A 19186-nucleotide genomic window follows, 5' to 3' on the forward strand; every position below is an offset into this window, starting at 1 on the left:
TGATTGGTCAGAGCAGGGGTGATGTCACACAGGATGCATGGAAAGAGCGAGCACAGTGTCATGGAACACCGCAGAGAGAAAGAGAGAGAGAAACAAAAGAACACAAAAAGAAACAACGGTAACAAACTAAAAAACAGCGCAGACATACAACGAAAAACATGACAGAAGCCCAAAGAAGGCACTACACAGATGAATTAAATAAAAATAAGGACTAAAAAGGCCAGGCAAATTTAACTAAAGCTACGACCACAGATGAGGAGAAGGGGGTTTCTCAGATAGAAGAGTTTTTTAAAACTCCTCGAACCTTCATTACGGACTTACACGGGGTGGGGGTGGTGAAATGTGGGGGTTTGTTACGTAATTTTTGTATGGCAATAGCAAGCGTGTTGTGGTGCAAAAGACGTACGGATGCTTTAAAGCTGCAACAACTTCAAAAACAGGTAAACATTCAGTGATTTGACAGGTAACAGGGATGACAAGGCACAAGGGGGCCCTAGAGGGAGTGTGGAGAGGTCTGAAATACATATTTGCCACCTCACACCAACCATCAACATTTTAAATACATAATATTACAGTGAAATTGAATTAAAAACAGCATTAGGTGATAAAACTAATCATTAGACTGGCCTGGAGGAAGATAAATGTCTTTAAATATAAACTTCAGGCATTGGAAGCATCTATTAACTGTATAGCTAAATAAACATGAATTGAACTGGACCAAGGGCTTACCTCAAACATGCGTGCAGCGGTGCAGCGTACCAGTGCGGATGTATGGACCACTCCATACCAAAGCACCGTCAGAAGAAGCTCATGATACGCAGGGTTTGCCCTGGAAACGAGAAGTAACGGTTTCATAGGTAATCACCAAATGACAGTTGATGATCCTACTAAACCTGATCTTCTAGTCAGTTAGATTGCCATTAGCATGAAATGTCTGCTGCATTAGATCATCTGGTGACAGTGAAAAGGATATGGGAGTGTAACATATTGGGACATGTTATTTTTGTGCTAAAAACTGCTTAAACCGTTATTGTTGGTTTATACAGGGCTCAACTTCAAGGATGGCCCACTGCCCCGGATCCAGTGTGTGAGTGTTTTGGGCAAGTTCATAGAACTGTCACTTTACATACGGTGTCAGCAGCAAGTTCTTATGCCTTGCAAATGGAAACATTTGGTTTTATATATCATTTGGTCGAGAATTGCTTGTCAACCCTTTAAATGCCAGTATTTTAATATTAAAGGTGCCATCGAACGTTTTTTTACAAGATGTAATATAAGTCTAAGGTGTCCCCTGAATATGTCTGTGAAGTTTCAGCTCAAAATACCCCATAGATTTTTTTTAAGTAATTTTTTTAACTGCCTATTTTGGGGCATCATTAAATATGAGCCGATTTATGCTGTGGCCCCTTTAAATCTCGTGCTCTCCGCCCACAGAGCTCGCGCTTGCCTTAAACAGTGCCTAAACAAAGTTTACACAGCTAATATAACCCTCAAATGGATCTTTACAAAGTGTTCATCATGTATGCGGCATGCATGCGTCGGATTATGTGAGTATTGTATAATGTTATATTGTTTACATTGATTCTGAAAGAGTTTGAGGCTATGCTCCGTGGCTAATGGCTAATGCTACACTGTTGGAGAGATTTATAAAGAATGAAGTTGTGTTTATGAATTATACAGACTCTACATGATCCCAGATGAGGAATAAGGGTCTTGTCTAGCAAAACAATCGGTCATTTTCTAAAAAAATAAAAATGTATATACTTTTTAACCACAAATGCTCGTCTTGCACCGCTCTGCGATGCGCCATGCATTACGTAATCACGTTTGGAAAGGTCACACGTGACATAGGCGGAAGTACTGCGGTAGGGCGAAAAACTCCAACTTCAAAATCGTCCGACATCATTGTTTTACCTTTTTTGTAAAGGGTGTTTGGCTTAGTCTTTGCACGTTCACTTTGTAGACACTGGATCGGTACTTCCGCCTACTTTCCAACGTGATTACGTAATGTGTGGCACATCGCAGAGCTAGTGCAAGATTAGCATTTGTGATTAAAGTTTTTTTGCATTTACGTTTTTTTTTTTTTTGCCCAACCGTTTCACTAGATAAGACCCTAATTCCTAAGCTGGGTTCTTGTAGACCCCTTTGAAGCTGCATTTAAACTGCAATTTGAATCTTTAACACGTTATACTGAGAAAAATCCTGAAATGTTTTCTTTAAAAACCTTAATTTCTTTTCGACTGAAGAAAGAAAGACATGCACATCTTGGATGACATGGGGGTAAGTAAATTATCAGGAAATTTTAATTCTGAAGTGAACTAATCCTTTAATATTATATAACTGGGTAATAAAGATGAAGCTTTGTTGAAACTGCAAGAATGACTTGAGTAATGTTTGGCAATGAATACCATCATTTTCCAGTAAAAGCTCTTGGGAATTTCTTGTGTAGTTAATAATAACTGTACAATGTCCAACTATTATTGCAAATTTTATTTGTAATAATTTTTTATACAATTTTAAAATCTATGAAATAATAAAATAACATTATATTATATTATATTATATTATATATAAAATCATTTTAAAATGTCTAAATATTGTGTAATTTTTTTTTAATAATTTGAAAACTATGAAACCATAAAATTATGAATGTAAAATTAATTTTCAAATGTGTAAAAATAGTATAATATTAAAGCAATTCAAATAATAAATAAAATAATACATGTAAGAAATTTTTTTAAAATTATATATATTATGCTGTAATTTTTTTTTAAATAAATCTGAAGTAGCTTGGCGCACTAATATAAGCCTATTTTCATTTTATTTTTTTGTCCTTTTTGGAGCTTGACAGGCCCTGCTTACAGTTAAACAGCACTTTTTGTGTTACATGGAAGAAATAAAATCGTATTGGTTTGAAATAGCATCAGGGTGAGTAAATGATGACAACATCTGTGTGAGCTACTCCTTTCAAATGAATGAATTAAGTTTTCGTGCACAGAAACTGACAGGTTTTTTCAATAGTGGGTTCATGACTTTTATGAGCAAGTCATTTTACATCATCTTAAAGGAATTACAGCTTCATAAGAGCTCATGCAGAAAGACATCCTGGCTGTGGAGTTAAAACTGCTGACGGACACTCACCCCAGCTCTACAAATGAAGCCTTTAGACTGTCAAGAGGAGCATGGGAGAGAGATAGGGTGGTCATGACATCCTCAAGAAAGCCCACCAAGAGTTTACGGTCCTCCTCCTGAAACAAGCAACTTCATTAGAGGGAGGCTTTCCTGAATTATGACATCATATACCAGGCGTACTGTGACACTCCTACCTGATTGTAGCACGTCAGGACTCCGGTTGCATAGATCGGCACCGTAGCCTTGGTAAGGATGCCGTTTCCTGTGGTGGCATCTGCAGGATACAACTCCTTGTTACAATCTCTAAATGTATATAACTGAACACTCAGTTCCATATTAGATTAGTTAGACTGGACATAAAGTGTTAATTAAACTCATCTGGTAATACTTCAGAAAGTTTTAAACCATTCAAATGATACAATATGCCTAGTTTTGTTGGCAGATACTTAACCATAGACTTGTTTTAACTCAACAAACATTCAAAGAATGAAAGAAAAAGCTCCATTTTCAAATCCCATGAAGAGTAAAAACACATATTTGACACACAAGTCTCCAGCTTGGGAAAAAGATATAGAAACTAAGAGTGTGTGCTCTGTTCCCAGTCCCTCCTCTGACAGCGGGGGTGTTATTCTTGGTTAACTCAACAGTCACTCACCCACATTCTCCTCAGATAGCCGCAGGATTTCTTGGAATTGAGGTTTTACCTTCAAAAATGAGGGGAAAACAACACCTAAATTAAACTGGAACTGTTGAACTGTGTAACTGTGCCAGACTATTTCCAGCACAAACTCTATTTAGCTACTTCACTTTTCCAAATGAAGAAAAAGGAGATTATTATATGGAAAACATGACCTGTCCTACCTTGGTGTTGGTAAAGATTTTCCCAAATGTTCGACATAATCTCCAGAAGAACCTGGAGAACTCGTGCACACAGGTGGATGAGGTGACGTTGATGCGTCCTACAATCTCTATTAGCTGTGGTAAACTGTGAAGAGAAACCAGAATTAGGTCCAGTTCAAATGTAGGTGAAGTAGGCCATTTATATGCAGCATGTGAACGAAACTGTATAAAATAACACTTTACAATAAGGTCTCATTTATTAACATTAGTTAATGCATTAACTAACATGAACTATTTTTACAGCATTTATTAACCTTCGTTAATGTTAGTGAATAAAAATGTTCATGTTCATGTCAGTTCACAGTACATTCATTTTAACAGATACAATATTAAACAGTTAATATTATCATTAAGACAAATAAATGCTGTAGAAGTATTGTTCATTGTAAGTTAAAGGGGTCTTTGATTATGATTTCACTTTTTTAACTTTAGTTAGTGTGTAATGTTGCTGTTTGAACATAAACAACATCTGCAAAGTTCAATGCAAAGGGAGATATTTTCTTTCACAGAAATCGCTTTTTAAGGACTACAACAAATGGCTGGTAGGGACTACAACAAGCTTCTTCCTGGGTTGGTGACATCACAAACCCCAAAATTTACATAAACCCTGCCACCGGGAACACGCAACAAAGGGAAGAGAGGAGGAAGAGTTGTTGTAGTACAGTGTTGTTGCCATGCCGTCATCTTTTCCCCAGACTGCTTCCCAAACGAGGGTCAATTCAATGCTGGATTTGCACAAAAGATTAACATGATTCAACTCATTGACTAGCATGTGCCGTCAACTCCACAGCAACTACATACATTTATCCACTAATCATTCAGAAACGTCCAGATGCATTCTAAAAGTTGTAACTTCTTCCTGAGTCTTTCCATCAATGTCCGACTCCAGTTTGAACAATGTAAGACTGAACACTGTTACTAACAATCACCATATTGACTGCGTGAGATTCTCCAGCTTTGTTGTTGTTGAGAAACCGAAGCATGAGCTGTTAAAGCTCCGCCCTCTTCTGGAAAGGGGGCCGAGAGCAGCAGCTCATTTGCATTTAAAGGGACACACACAAAAACTGTGTTTTTGCTCACAACTAAATAGGGGCAAATTTGACAAGCTTTAATTATCTGTGGGGTATTTTGAGCTGAAACTTCACAGACACATTCTGGGGACACCAGAGACTTATATTACATCTTGTGAAAAGGAGAATAATAGGTCCCCTTTAACCATTAACTATAACTAGTTAGTTAACTGATGTTAACAATTAAGCCTTACTGTAATGTTCCCAAAAATTAGAAGGATTTTAGTAGCATTTTATTGTTACAGACAAAAGTACTCTAAATTTAGTTTTAAATATCAATCTGGATTAAACATGCTATTCTACTATACCTTCAGGATTTCAATATGTAACTGACCTCTGTTCTAATGTTTGTTTGTTTATAAGTTTACATGCCAGCAAGCATGATATACATCTACACATCCATGCATATGTATCAAAACAACTATTTTTATATAACAAAACAACTGAGTTTTAAAAGGGTTTTAAAGTTTATCTCTTGATAAAAGTTGAGCTACATATGGTCTTACTTAATTAAAAACCTTTTCATAAGAATTACCTAAAAAAAAATGAAAGAGGCCTAGGAGATATTGGACTCCGATATATGATCATCAGAGTCTGGAGTCATTTGACACTTTCTGGAGCTTATTATTCACTTCTAAATGATTTGGGTGGCATGAAGAATTAGCTTTGGATTATGAAAACTAACAGTATAGCAAAAGATCAAGGAAAACTGTTTTTATAAACACATATGCATGCAGTTAACTCTCTAAAATGTCTGAGGTGTGGCATTGTGAAGTGCACATGCTCCGACATGAGTGGGTGACCCCAGTTCCTGTCTCCACCTTTAATAAAAATGTCAAAAAAGGCCAAAAACCAGAGGTCAAAGGGGTAAGAGTGTGCATGAGACATCCACTCACAACTGGTTGACCACCCAGAGCAAACTGTCCCATCCTGTAGTTCCTTCATGCTGGAGCTGATGATCATATAACTGCAGCAGAACTGCCAACTGCTCTCGGCTGCCCACGATGGTGGCCACGTCCTGCAACGGGGAGGCTGGCCGCGGGAATCGGGTCACTGCAGGGTCACATGCATGCACACGCACACACACACACACACAGAAGCAAACTTTAAAACCAGGAATACACCAAAAAAAGCATAACTGCACAAATCATCTGACACGGCCGCAGTGCGTAAATGAAAGAGCACTTTGATAGTGAGCCCAAAACCAGAGAGCAACCTCAACATGGCAGGAACCCTACAGTTACACTGAGTCAGGCGCCAGGTCTGCATCGCTAAACGTGGCCTGACTGAGAATGTTAGTGAAAAACGTGTGCGTGCGCATGTTGACGTTGGCCGACCCTCACCCTCGATAGGAGGCACGTCGCCCTGTAGGTTGGCTCGACTGGTGAAGGGGGCGTTCTGAAGCAGCACCGCAAACAGAGACGGGATGAGGGACTGAAGCGCTGACAGATACATATGTAGCTTGTGTTCATCTAGACCATATTCACCCTGCTGGAGAAAGAGGGAAACAGAGAGAGAGAGAGAGGAATTTAGGAATTAAATAACTGATTAAAGTCTTACATTTTGTGCCTTTAAGAGTCAATTGTAGAAAGAATATTAGATAGATTCTAACAACTGAACTACAAAAATATTCTAAGACTCAATTCTATTGATTCAAATGTACAATTCCATTGAAAAGTTAGGGGTCAATACATTTTTTTGATGTCTCTTATGATCACTATAGCTGCATTTATTGTAAAAGCAGTAATATTGTTAAATATTATTATAATTTAAAATAAATATTACTATTTTAGTATATATTTTAGGATATTTTAAAGTGTAATTTATTCCTGTGATGGAAAAGCTGAATTTTCAGCAGCCATTACACCAGTCTTCAGTGTCACATGATCCCTCGGAAATCATTTTAATATGCTGATTTGATGCTCAATAAACATTTTGATTATCAATGTTGAAAACAGTTGTGCTGCTTAATATTATTGTGGAAACCATGATACATTTTTTTTTTCAGAATTCACTGATGAATAGAAAGTTCAAAAGAACAGCATTTATTTAAAACAAACTATTTGTAACAATGTAAACGTCTATACTGTCACTTTTGATCAATTTAATATCCTTGCTTTTTAAAAGTATTACAAATCTTACAGACCCTAAACTTTTGAATGGTAAAAAAAAAAAAAAAAATCTATATTTTAAATAAATTTTATACTAAATAGGCAATTCAAAAAGATTGAAAGACTTCATTCTCAAGATTCAAATATAACAGAATTAAAAATTAGATTCTCAATTATAAAATCTTCAAATGATTCTATTCTAAACAATAAAAAAAAAAGTGTCAAATATAAAAGGATTTGATCATCTAAGTTTAAATATTAATTTAAAAAAAATATTTGAATGAATCTTTTTCATTTAATCTTTACAGTAGAATCTAAGATTCAAATCTAAATAAAATATTCAATTCTAAAAAGATTGAAAGATTCCATTCTGGGAAAAAAAAAAAAAAAAAGATTTTTAAAAACCATTTAAAACAGGCCAAGTGTAAACATGCTAAAGAAACAATGTGGAACAGCGCCGGAGGTCCTAAAAAGGATGTAATATTGTGTGTGTGCTGATTTTCACCTTGAGCAGTTTCTCGATGCGCGTGAGGAGGGAGGGGATGAGCTGGGACTGTAAATTGCCCAGTTCTGTGCACCAGGCAGCGAAGGCAGGAATGAACACTTGGTGGGTGGCACTGACCACCCTCTCAGAGGGGTCGCCCAGAGACAACAGCATCAGCTCAAAGCCCTGTTCACAGCCATATACAAAATACAGCACACATAGACAAGAAATACTAGTAAAATTACTGTAAAAACTTTAAAAAACACTGAATTATGCTGGAACGCAAAAGTAGCACACACCTGGGAGTATTTGTCTGGATCGTCGATGTAGCCCATTATAATGCCTAAACTTTTGACCACAGCTTCTCGGACCATATCTGCTTTATCTTCCGCCAACATTTGCTGAAGCATGGACAGAACCAGGGAGCTTCGGATCTCCTTCTGTAGACACACATACGTATTTGTATTGCCATGCCAGTTTTGAATCCCAGCACAACATCTTTTTATGTACACTGCTATGTTTGGTTAAATCATTAAGTGTTTCTACTCATGAGGGAGTAAGTAAACATCAGATACTCCATAATAAACAGGAGCATTAAAAGGCAAAAAAGGCACAATGCCAACAATCAGAGCACTGTTTGAGCCAAATCAGTCCTGATATATGCAAGCCAGCGTTTCATAGCACTAAACGAACAGCCTGCTGAGCGTTCCAGCCGTAACTCTATGATGTACAGCCACTGTAAACAAACAGCATTCCTCCATAGCAACACACACATGTGATCAAAGTGAACATAAATGTAAACCGAGTTTGCACTGTTCTGATATTCGTCAGTTTGATTTTTTGAGAATTATTATTTGATTATTTCATCGTGCTCTTGCTTGACTACATCTAGAGTTTAGCGATCACTAACTGTGACATTGTTGAAAGGTGGACATGATTAATGCGTCCCAGTTAGACAGCTTTTATATTTAGAGGAACAGAGTCTCTTACGGGTAAATAAGGGGCCAGGGCTCCACATGCTTCCGCCACCAGAAGTCTTCTCTCTGGATACTTGTGGTTGATCTGAGCAAGAGAAACACACATGCAACACAGACATACACAAAGAGATCAAGACACAACACGGCAGCGTCAGTTCCAGCTTTGACCGCAGGACTGCATACCCACCCGTACCCTCTGTAAACCACATTAGCTCATATTCTTCAGTGTTAAACTCTGAAATTGTTTAGGTTCTTTCCTCAGCGGAAGTAGGTTTCCATGTGGGGAGTTGTGAATGTACTGTACTTTTGAGAGAGTTTACTTAAAACTAACAGTAAACTTGGGGATGTGTACCAAATCATGCTGAAACATAAAAATTCAATAAATATTCAATTACTATATTTTTCCCCGCAGAAATCTAACAGCTTAAATCTTAAAAGACTAAAAGATTGCATTTAAAAGATTCAAATATTAAATATTTGAAAATTCACTAAATATTTATTTCTAAAAAGAAAGAAAAAAAAAAAGCCTTCTAAAAATGGTCAAATATTCAATTATAAAGATTCCATTCTAAAAAGATTCAAATATTCCGCTATAAAGATTCCATTCTAAAACCAACTGCTCTCTCTACCACGTTTAATGGATATCTAAAAAGATTAAAATATTTTAAACTCCAATAAATTTTCAAATTCTGTTTTTTTTCCCCCCAGAAATCTAATTACTAAATTCTTAAAAGACTAAAAAATTCAATTTGAAAAATTAATAAAGATTTATAAAAAAAAGAAGATAAAAAAGATTATTATAATATAATATAATATAATATAATATAATATAATATAATATAATAAATATAATAAATATAATATATATAATAAATATAATATATATAATATAATATAATATAATATAATATAATATAATATAATATAATATAATATAATAAATATAATATAATATAATATAATATAATATAATATAATATAATATAATATAATATAATATACACATACTACCGTTCAAAAGTTTGGGATCGGTAAGACATTTAATGTCTTTAAAAAGAAGTTTCGTGTGCTCACCAAGGCTACATTTATTTAATTAAAAAAACAAAAAAATCAGTAATATTGGGAAATATTATTACAGTTTAAAATGACCGTTTTCTATTTGAAAATATTTTAAAATTTAATTTATTCCTGTGATCAAAGCTGAATTTTCAGCATCATTACTCCAGTCTTCAGTGTCACATGATCCTTCAGAAATCATTCTAATATGATGATTTGCTGCTCAAGAAACATTTATTGTGTACAGATGTACAAAATATTTGTGTACAATATTTTTTTTTCAGGATTCTTTGATGAATAGAAAGTTCAAACGAACAGCATTTATTTGAAATATAATCTTTTGTTACATTTTAAACGTCTTTACTGTCACTTTTGATCGATTTAATGCATCCTTGCTGAAAAAAAATATTTCTTTAAATTCTTCAAAAAAATAAAAATTCTTACTGACCCCAAACTTTTGAACGGTAGTGTATAATGTTACAAAAGCTTTGTATTTTAGATAAATGCTGTTCTTTTGAACTTTCTATTCATCAAGGAATCCTGAAAAAAAAAAAAAAAAGTATACAACTGTTTTCAACATTGAAAATAATCATACATGTTTCTTGAGCAGCAAATCAAAAAAAATATTTAAGTGTGACCACTTTATGCAGTTTAAAGGGACCATATACTAAAGTAGTGAAGCATTTTTTTCCAAGTCCTTTAGTAAAACCATTTTTCTCTGACCCTCTCTGAAATAAACAGTAGCTTATTTTACCACTGCACCTTCTATATACAAATGATTGGCTAACCTCACATGTGAAAACTATTACCATCGCTCAAACTGTCTTACATCAGTGTGGCCAAGTTGCTGAAGTGAATAGGTATTTAAATGTGACCTGTGCTGGCAAAATGAGTCAATTTTATTGTTTATTTTCACAATCTCTAATTAAAAAACCCTTCAAAATGATGTATGATTTTTTGGAATCCGACAAAAAAATGACTGAGCTACACCTGTTTGAAGTCGATGGAGTCAGCAAAGTCAATTTTCTGAAGGTTTCAAAACAAAATCACCTAAAAAACCATACCTTAAGATACATAGCTTAAGTCACCTCATCAACACCAGGGTAGCGTTTCCCAAAAGCATTGTAAGCCTAAGTTGATCGTAGCTCCATTGGTTTCAATGGAGCTACGATCAACTTAAGCTTACGATGCTTTTGGGAAACGCAGCCCAAATCTATAGGAAAATATATATTCAACTTTCTTTTTAAATATTTTACTTCAATATTTTCAAGTACTGTAATTCGGTTTATATGTGTATATCGTGATAGCGCGCTGTCTGAGGCGTCTTTGTGCGAGTGCTTCGGCTCTGTCAGTCAGCGTGAGTAAGATCAATTTGTTTACATCAGCATGAGTTGAAACTCATTTCATTGGTTCAGACTCATGCCATCAAATTCGCTATGAATATTCACAAAGTTGGAATGCTGCGCTTTAAAATGATAATAAACTTGGACTAATGAGGAGGTTGCTGAGGGGAAACGTGAGTGGTGAAGCGAAAAACAGCATTTTTCATGGACAAAGGAAAGGTACTCCTCTCAGAAAACATACAAATAAAGATTCTTTTATTGCTATTTGAAGCATTTGGATCACTAGATGAAGGATTAATCAACTAATTTTTGTGAAAACCTCAAATTCGCCCGAAATCAACATTTTGGACTTGTTTTGTCTGTAGCCCGAAATTAGCCAGTGCGCATTCTGACTCATTTTGACAACACGGGTCACATAAGGAAAAAAAGCTCATATGTTGTAACACAGATTATGCCTACACAAGTAAACAGAAAATCCTGCTTGTCTTTCTTTAAAGGGGTAATGACATGAGAAATCAAATTTGTCACAGGCCCCGCCCACTGGCATTCATTTATTTTATTTAACTTTATACTTTATTTGCTTAAAGGCTGACATTTTCCTACACTGGATGTAGAAAAACACAGAATCCAATGAAAATCAAAAAGAACCCATTATAATGACTGACGCTGTCTCCAATGGATACAGTATACAGATGCGCGTTCAGTTTCTGATATACTTCACACGCTTGAAACTGTCGACAACAGGACAAATGAAAGAGTGAACAAAATATTTGCTTTGACACATCCAGTTTAAACAGTTTGTTTGCATCTCTGTACAGACTTCAGAAGGATCCCAGCGTTGGAAATGATTGGATGTTTTATTTTAATGGTGTCCCAGATTGTGTCAGAGGATTATATGTTTGTTCGGCGTTCGCAAATAAACTTTTGTTGAAAGATAAAGCCGCCAACTGTATTGAGATCTGACAGCAGCTGCGCCGCAAACCGTAAGTGAATGATTTCATAATGATTTGTCTATGGCGGTTTTATATGGATGTTTTCAAAACACTAACACTTTACAGTTTCCTGTGCAATGACATTAGCCAATCAAAATGGAGGCAGTTTTTGATAAGCCTTAAAGGAGATGCCCCTTAAAACCAGATAATTTCAGACAGAGGGTTGAAAATAATTGTTTTTCTGCATATATATTTGTTTTTATTAACATTATATTTATTAAAATAATTTTTTTATTTTTTGGCATGATCCCTTTAATGTGGCGAGTGTGTATTCGAGTACGAGAACTAACCTGTTCCCAGCACTGCGGCAGGAGTTCGGCTTCCACCCGAGTGGGACCCACATGGCGAGCGAACGCCACACACCCGGTCAGAATCATCTGCCTGAAGAAGAGGAACATTACAGCAGAATGTTATCAGACTCAAAACAAAACCGCCATTGGTCAGTTTACACATGCGCAGATGCCCAAATGCACACACACCTCTGCTCATCATCAGGTCTCTTGATAAGATTAAAGAGGATGTGCAGTAGCTGGTCTCTTTCTTTGGGCTCGGGATGCAGGCAGGCCGTACACAGAATGAGAGGAATCAACTCCTGTGGATACACACATGAACGTAGGTCAAATAATATGCACTGTACATGGAAATTAAACACATTCATGCACCCGCTGAGACGCGTCCTAAAGGGCTCAGACAGGGAACTTTGGCAAGCAGGTATTTGAGGATACAGGGGAAGCTATTCTATTGAAGAAACACCTTCACCACAAAGGAGAGGCTACAAGCCACTAAATCACAGCACCAACTAGGGCTGGGCGATATATATTGGATATTCACAACATTTGCAATGGTTTTGTTGGGGATATAATATTTAGAAACTCTAGGTCTACTGAAAGGATTTTTATTAGTTTTAGGCAACTTAATAACCTATCATTAGACTAGTTTCGGAATCATTCCTTGTCTCATGATTCACAAGTATGAGAATGTTAATTGATTCAAACTTAAAAAATGGAATTAGAGTTCAATGAATCAGTGCAAAACTGTTTAGCTTGCGTCACAATTTTCAAAAAAATTGCGTGCCATTTTTATTTATTATTAAATGTTTCGAAAAAATTACATTTATTAAACATACAAAAAACACATATTGCATTTGCAATATATTTAGTAAACAAACAAAAAAAAAATACATATACACACACAAAATATACTTAAATATTATTAAATTCCTTTGATCCCCCCCCCCCTTTCTTTCCAAGCCAAAGAAATAATTTAGTACTGAGCAAAGAATGAATAAATACATAAATAAATAAAATAATAATAATAATAATAATAATAATAACAATAATAATAATGCTGACTTTATACATTTGCATGATGTTCGCATTATCTTTTTAGATTTTATTCATTTGCATAAGCTTTTTTAGGCTTGGAAATCAAGCCTAAATTGAAATTGCCTGATATTTTCAGGTCCATGGAAACCATGTATATCAGTGCATATAAACGAAATTAATATAATCAATTCAAAGCAATTTGGCAAAATGGCTTGATTATTTTTAACTAAATTTTATAGCTTTAAAACGATTAAATGAAAATCCTCTAAAAAAAATAATTAATTAATGAAACAACTTTTGAGACATTTCAGAGAAAACAAATAAACAGAAATATACTAAATATTGTCAAAACAAAGGCTCAAAAAATATTGACATATATCGCCTAGTCCTAACACCAACACCTATCTAAGCGCATGTGTGTATGTGGATGTGTACAAATGTTACATTGTACTATGTACAAAGCCATTAAACCATGTTAACCTGTGGTTGTTTACCATAACAGCGAGACAGTTAAGAAAAGGAAACCTCACAAGCACAACAGATATCGCATTACAAAACAGGCAGTGTGCCCTTGATACACGTCTCATGGCCAAACAGCGGTTACTAGCCCTGTTTTCCACGATGATCCGGAATAGAAACAGCAGATCAGGATTCACATGAAGTGTTTATTTTCTCTAGATTTATCTCATCCTGAGAGGTGACTGTGGGTAGACCTCAGCCTTAAACAGACACTTTAAAGTGAAAGATAGTTAAGCAAATACGCGGCAAGACTGCAGGCTGTTTGACGCCATGCATGTTTGTTTGGACGCCCTTTTAATACACCCGCTTCTGTCACCTGCCAAGAGTTAAAACCATCATTTTAATCAGATGTCAGATGTTACAAAACTAAGGGCTGGTCTGTTGGAGACGGCAGTGAGCCGTTTCATGAGTAGTGACTGTGTGGCATTAGCGGTGTGCAGCGTCTCCAGCACCTGGAGGAGTGCTTTCAACAGAGGCACGTTTATGAAGTATTTTATTTGGCTCTGGCCCAAAGCAAAAGCATGTAAATGTGTGAGTGGAAGCTGTGGAAGAGCTACTGGAAAAAAGATGAATGCTTACAGTCAGCACAACAAAAAGCAGGCATTAAGAATGGGAAGAGCTTTGCTATTTCGACCAATAAATAAATGCACACACAAATTGTAGTTGGGGCTTGTTACAACTATAGAGGACTTTTCCAAGAAAAACTGCCTTTTTATGCAAAAAATAAAACAATCGCACTGCATTAGTTAATAAATATCAAACTAACTATTTTAGAGGGTTTTGACACTTTGACTAATAAATGACTTTCAATTCTTTTGTAATTTAAAAAAAAAATTGTATATATATTGTCGTTATAACAGTGAACAAGGTTTTATAATTAATAAAATGTTTTCATTATATATATATATATATATATATATATATATATATATATATATATATATATATATATATATATATATATATATATATATATATATATATATATATATAGTTGTTATAGGTGTATACGTTTTTTAAATTTTTTTTTTTAGAAAAAACGAATAAATAAAATATATTTTTTACATTTTACAAAAAGTATACTTTACAAAAAGTATTTTGTACTTTAATATTTTTATCTAATGCAATACCAAATAAATAGTCAAAATAAATACCAAATATGTCAATATTTATAAAAAAAAGAAAAGAAAAAAAAGAAAATTTTTTACAGTATATCTGTTCTGAACACAGAAGAAAAAAAAAACACTTAAGAACTTGCACGTTTGTTTCCCATAAAAAAAAACAAAAAAAAACTTGTATTTATATGCAAATCTGCAGCTCTACCATCAGCCTGCATTGATTCATTTCTTAAATACAAAGAAAATCAACAGCTACATATCAAGATAATTGCCAGCAGAAAGCAAAGAGGTCCAATCAGAAATACACCCACATATGTAAACACACACCAGGCATAGTTTTGGACTGTTGCAAACACACAATTTAATGGCTGGTGTACCTGATGTCTTATCTGTTTCACGTGGTAATCAATAACTTGAATAGCCTTTAATTCAGAAAGATTTTATCTTTACAATAACGTTTTTGTAGGTCTACAGATGACCAGAATTATATTGCAAGGCAGGTGTTCCAGCAGCTCCTGATTAGTAATTGTTCTGCCCCAGATGAGGGGGAAAATCTGAGGGTGTGGCAGAGCGTGAGTGTGCCTGAATTCAAGGAAGAAGTTTATGAAGCTAACAGAATTAACAGGCAAAGCTCAAAGTCCAGTTTAGGCGAGAGCGAGAAGATCTCTGCTCCTCCTGTGGTGTCTGTTTTCATTTAACTTCAGCCTGGAAGGCTTCCAATTTGTCTTAATCTGTCACCTGGCACCTGTAAAACAGAACTGCCCTATGCAAATCAGAGGGGCCTGAAGGGGGAAATGCTGTGGAACTAGCTTGGAACGGTACACACCTTTTTTTTTTTTTTTTAAAGTTTAGTCATTTAAACCAAATCAGCTCTGTAACAGGGAGGCAAAGAAAACAATTTAAACTCAGACGATCAGCTGAAAGGCAGCCATTATTACTGCAGAATGAAGCACAGAAATGTTCCAATGCCTTGGCTGTCAAAGTTCATTTGAAATCACTATTTAGTTTAGTTACTCACTATTTATAAAAACAACTCAGATTGGATGAGCCGCATTTGACCCCAAATGTAAAATTATATATTCACACACCTGTGACAGCAACTGTTAACAGCTTCCAGTTGGGCTAATTAACTATATTTATTTGCAGAAAAACTGCATATTTTGATTATTATTAACAATTTTATGGTAACATCTTTCAATAAGGTTTATTAATATTAACAACATTAGTTAACATGAACTAACAATGTACAATATTTCTACAGCATTTATTAATCTTAATCTCAACATTTACTAATACACCATTAAAATCATAAGTTAAATAATGCACTGTGAACTAACAAGAACATTTTTATTAATTAAAATTAATTAAGTTTAATAAATGCTGTAGTAATATATTGCTCAATGTTAGTTAATACATTAGCTAATGTTAAATGAGTTTATTTTAAAGTGTTACCAAGTGTTTATTTATAGTTAAAATTAACTATATTCATTAAACAATGCTGCAATGTATGTTCCTGTTGCTGGCATTTATGCAAGCAATACGCAACATCAAGTGCAGTCACACTATACTTTAAGTATGCAAAATTTCCTCAGACACGACAAAGAAAGACATGACATCTCGCTCTGTGGTGCCCCTTTTAAAAACATGAATTTAACAGAAATAATAAATCCAAAAAAGTAAAAATATACAATCTGCAGCTAAGAGGTTACGCTGTAACGCATCAATCATGACAGGTGAAATGCAAAACTTTCACATGAGCTTGTATTTCCGGTCTCCTACAATTGCATGTGTATAAATGGAAGTCAATGGAAGGAAAAGTGCAGTGTGACGGCCACCCTTAGGGGTGGTATGTTACATTGGTTTACCACAGTTAAGGAGTTTTTAGGGATGCCACTTAAAATCATGAATAAGAATACACTTTAAAGTTGTTATAAAATGGAAGTTGCGATAGTCTTTTCTTCCCTGTGTGACGTATATCCGAGTGAAGCAGCTTCTCGAACAAGAAAAAATGTACGGCGGGACTTGATTTTGTCCATAGGGAATTATTTGGATAGTTGTTTTTTGCTATTGGTGGATTCTTATGTGAGTGACAGGTTGTCCCACCTTTGCGCCAGTAAACACCTCATCAGAGAAGAGAAGAAAAGTTGCTGCAAAGGGCAGGGGAACTTATTTTGATTAAAGATTACGAGGGAAAAAAATGTGCACAGATAAATCATTTATAATAAACACTGTAATATTCCATCAAAAATAAGAATTGTCAATTTTGATTTTTATTGTGACTTTAACTGTAGTAAAATCCCAGCAACACACAGCCTGTAGACATATTTTTCCATTGAAAAAGGAAGCTGAGGTGAGACATATCAAAGGGTTCTTCCCTTTTTCTACTGTCAATAGCTCTTAGTTTACGTCAAAGCTTTCAATGCCCTGAGAGCAAGATTAGCCAGTAAAATTTTCCTGCTGTTTTCCTGGAAGAAAAAGACATTTTAATACACGTTCTAGCTTAAAGTTAACTTTTTCCCTGTTCTATCATTTATGTATCGCTTGTTTTGCCTTATTTACCTTTTTTAATCATTTGAAATTTTGTTGATATTTATGATAATATTTTAGAATGCAATGTAAGATACATTAAGATATCATAAATATGACAACCAAAGTTCAAATGATAAAAAAAAAGTATATACCAGCTACAGAAAGGCATTATATTGAAAACAAATTCATTATTAAAGGGTTAGTTCACCCAAAACATGAAATTTGTCCTTAATTACTTCCCCCCCCCCGTAAGACCTTTCAGTAACAAGTTCATCTTCGGAAGATAAATTAAGATATTTTTGAACCATTGAAATCTCGAAACATTTCGAAACACTTATGACGTAACAAAGCCTCGTTTACTGAAATCATGTGACTTTGGCAGTTTGATACACGCTCCGAACCACTGATTCGAAGCAAAAGATTTGTAAAGCTTCGAAGCTTCATGAACCAGTGTTTTGAAATCGCCCATCGCTAGATATTGTTGAATAAAGTCGTTGTTTTGTTTTTTTGCCACACAAAAAGTATTCTCGTCGCTTCATAACATTAAGGTTGAACCACTGTAGTCACATGAACTGTTTTAAGTATGTCTTTAGTAGCTTTCTGGGCATTTGAAAGTGTTAATTATCTTTTTGTTAACGGAGGCCTTACTGAGCCATCAGATTTTATCAAAAATATCTTAATTTGTGTTTCGAAGATGAATGAAGGTGTTACGAGGGTGAGTAAATAATGACAGAATTTTCAGTTTTAAGTGAACTAACTATTTAACTATAAAATATACTTGATACTATATACTATCCTTGATTTTTAGTTGTTTTAGCTTAATTTCATGCTTTCCCTTTTTTTCTTATTTTAAGTAATCTTGAGGCTCCTTGGAAGTTTGTTGAGGCACCCTGGTTGACAACCACTGATTTGAACAAATATGCTATTCTCATTACAGATTATTGCTGTGAATTAGTGTTTGTAAATACCTTAGAAAGTCTAAAAATGACATTTAGAGCTGTAGAAGATCAATATTAAGCCAAGTTGAAACAAATCCAAAGCTTCAGTCATCAATAAAAAGAGAAATTTATGAAAGGAAATGCATTTGATAGTCACTGTAAACAAAGTAAGCAATGAAAAGCCAGGCCAACTGAAAGGACAAATGTCACACGCATGATGAAGGAAGGAGGGCTGATGTGAGAACGTGCCGATGTTTTCCACTCACCTGACAGAGGTGCACAACCATTCTCTATCGGAGCAGTGAGATGCATGCACAAAAGCAAGAGAAGAAATGAGTGAACAGAACAAAAGAGAGAGAGGTGGACTGGGTCGGGGGGAGAGAGAGAGAGAGAGAGAGAGAGACACACACACAATTGCATATGGAAAAATATAAGTTGAGTCAACACTGAATTAAGAATAGAATGAGAGGGAGAAGCCAGCCGCAGTGGACATGGAAACCGTAGTGGCTGATGGAAAATGGGTGGGGCTGTTGGGTCAAAAGGTCACTGGTTGGTTACCTCTCGCTTGGCCAGCAGGACGTTGGGTACGATGTGTGGCAGGCAGCGGCCCAACATGAGCATGACGCTCTGCTCACTGTCAGCGATTCGAGACACCTGAGAAACGAGGACACGGGAATTAGACGCAAGAATGT

At 35.2% G+C, this 19186-nt stretch overlaps 1 protein-coding gene across 7 annotated transcripts in view; it reads right to left on the reverse strand.

The window, feature by feature from the left end:
* The window catches only part of relch (RAB11 binding and LisH domain, coiled-coil and HEAT repeat containing), a 58003-nt gene that overhangs the window by 13306 nt on the left and 25511 nt on the right, over positions 1–19186 (reverse strand). For 6 of the 7 annotated variants that reach the window (XR_010893733.1, XR_010893734.1, XM_067377221.1 and 3 more), the window contains 13 exons: positions 19053–19148; positions 12545–12657; positions 12356–12446; positions 8688–8759; positions 7997–8137; positions 7719–7883; positions 6446–6593; positions 5999–6155; positions 3994–4117; positions 3788–3836; positions 3327–3406; positions 3142–3248; positions 730–829 (listed from right to left, as the gene is read on the reverse strand). Coding sequence is in view for 5 of the 7 variants with exons in the window: in XM_067377221.1 (XP_067233322.1) it covers positions 730–829; positions 3142–3248; positions 3327–3406; positions 3788–3836; positions 3994–4117; positions 5999–6155; positions 6446–6593; positions 7719–7883; positions 7997–8137; positions 8688–8759; positions 12356–12446; positions 12545–12657; positions 19053–19148 (1443 nt within the window). In the remaining 2 variants the exon portion in view is untranslated. The remainder of the gene's footprint in view (positions 1–729; positions 830–3141; positions 3249–3326; positions 3407–3787; positions 3837–3993; positions 4118–5998; positions 6156–6445; positions 6594–7718; positions 7884–7996; positions 8138–8687; positions 8760–12355; positions 12447–12544; positions 12658–19052; positions 19149–19186) is intronic. The other variant, XM_067377222.1, reaches the window with a different exon arrangement.

This window comes from Chanodichthys erythropterus, chromosome 23 (genome assembly GCF_024489055.1).
Source record: "Chanodichthys erythropterus isolate Z2021 chromosome 23, ASM2448905v1, whole genome shotgun sequence".
Classification (NCBI taxonomy): Eukaryota; Metazoa; Chordata; class Actinopteri; order Cypriniformes; family Xenocyprididae; genus Chanodichthys; species Chanodichthys erythropterus.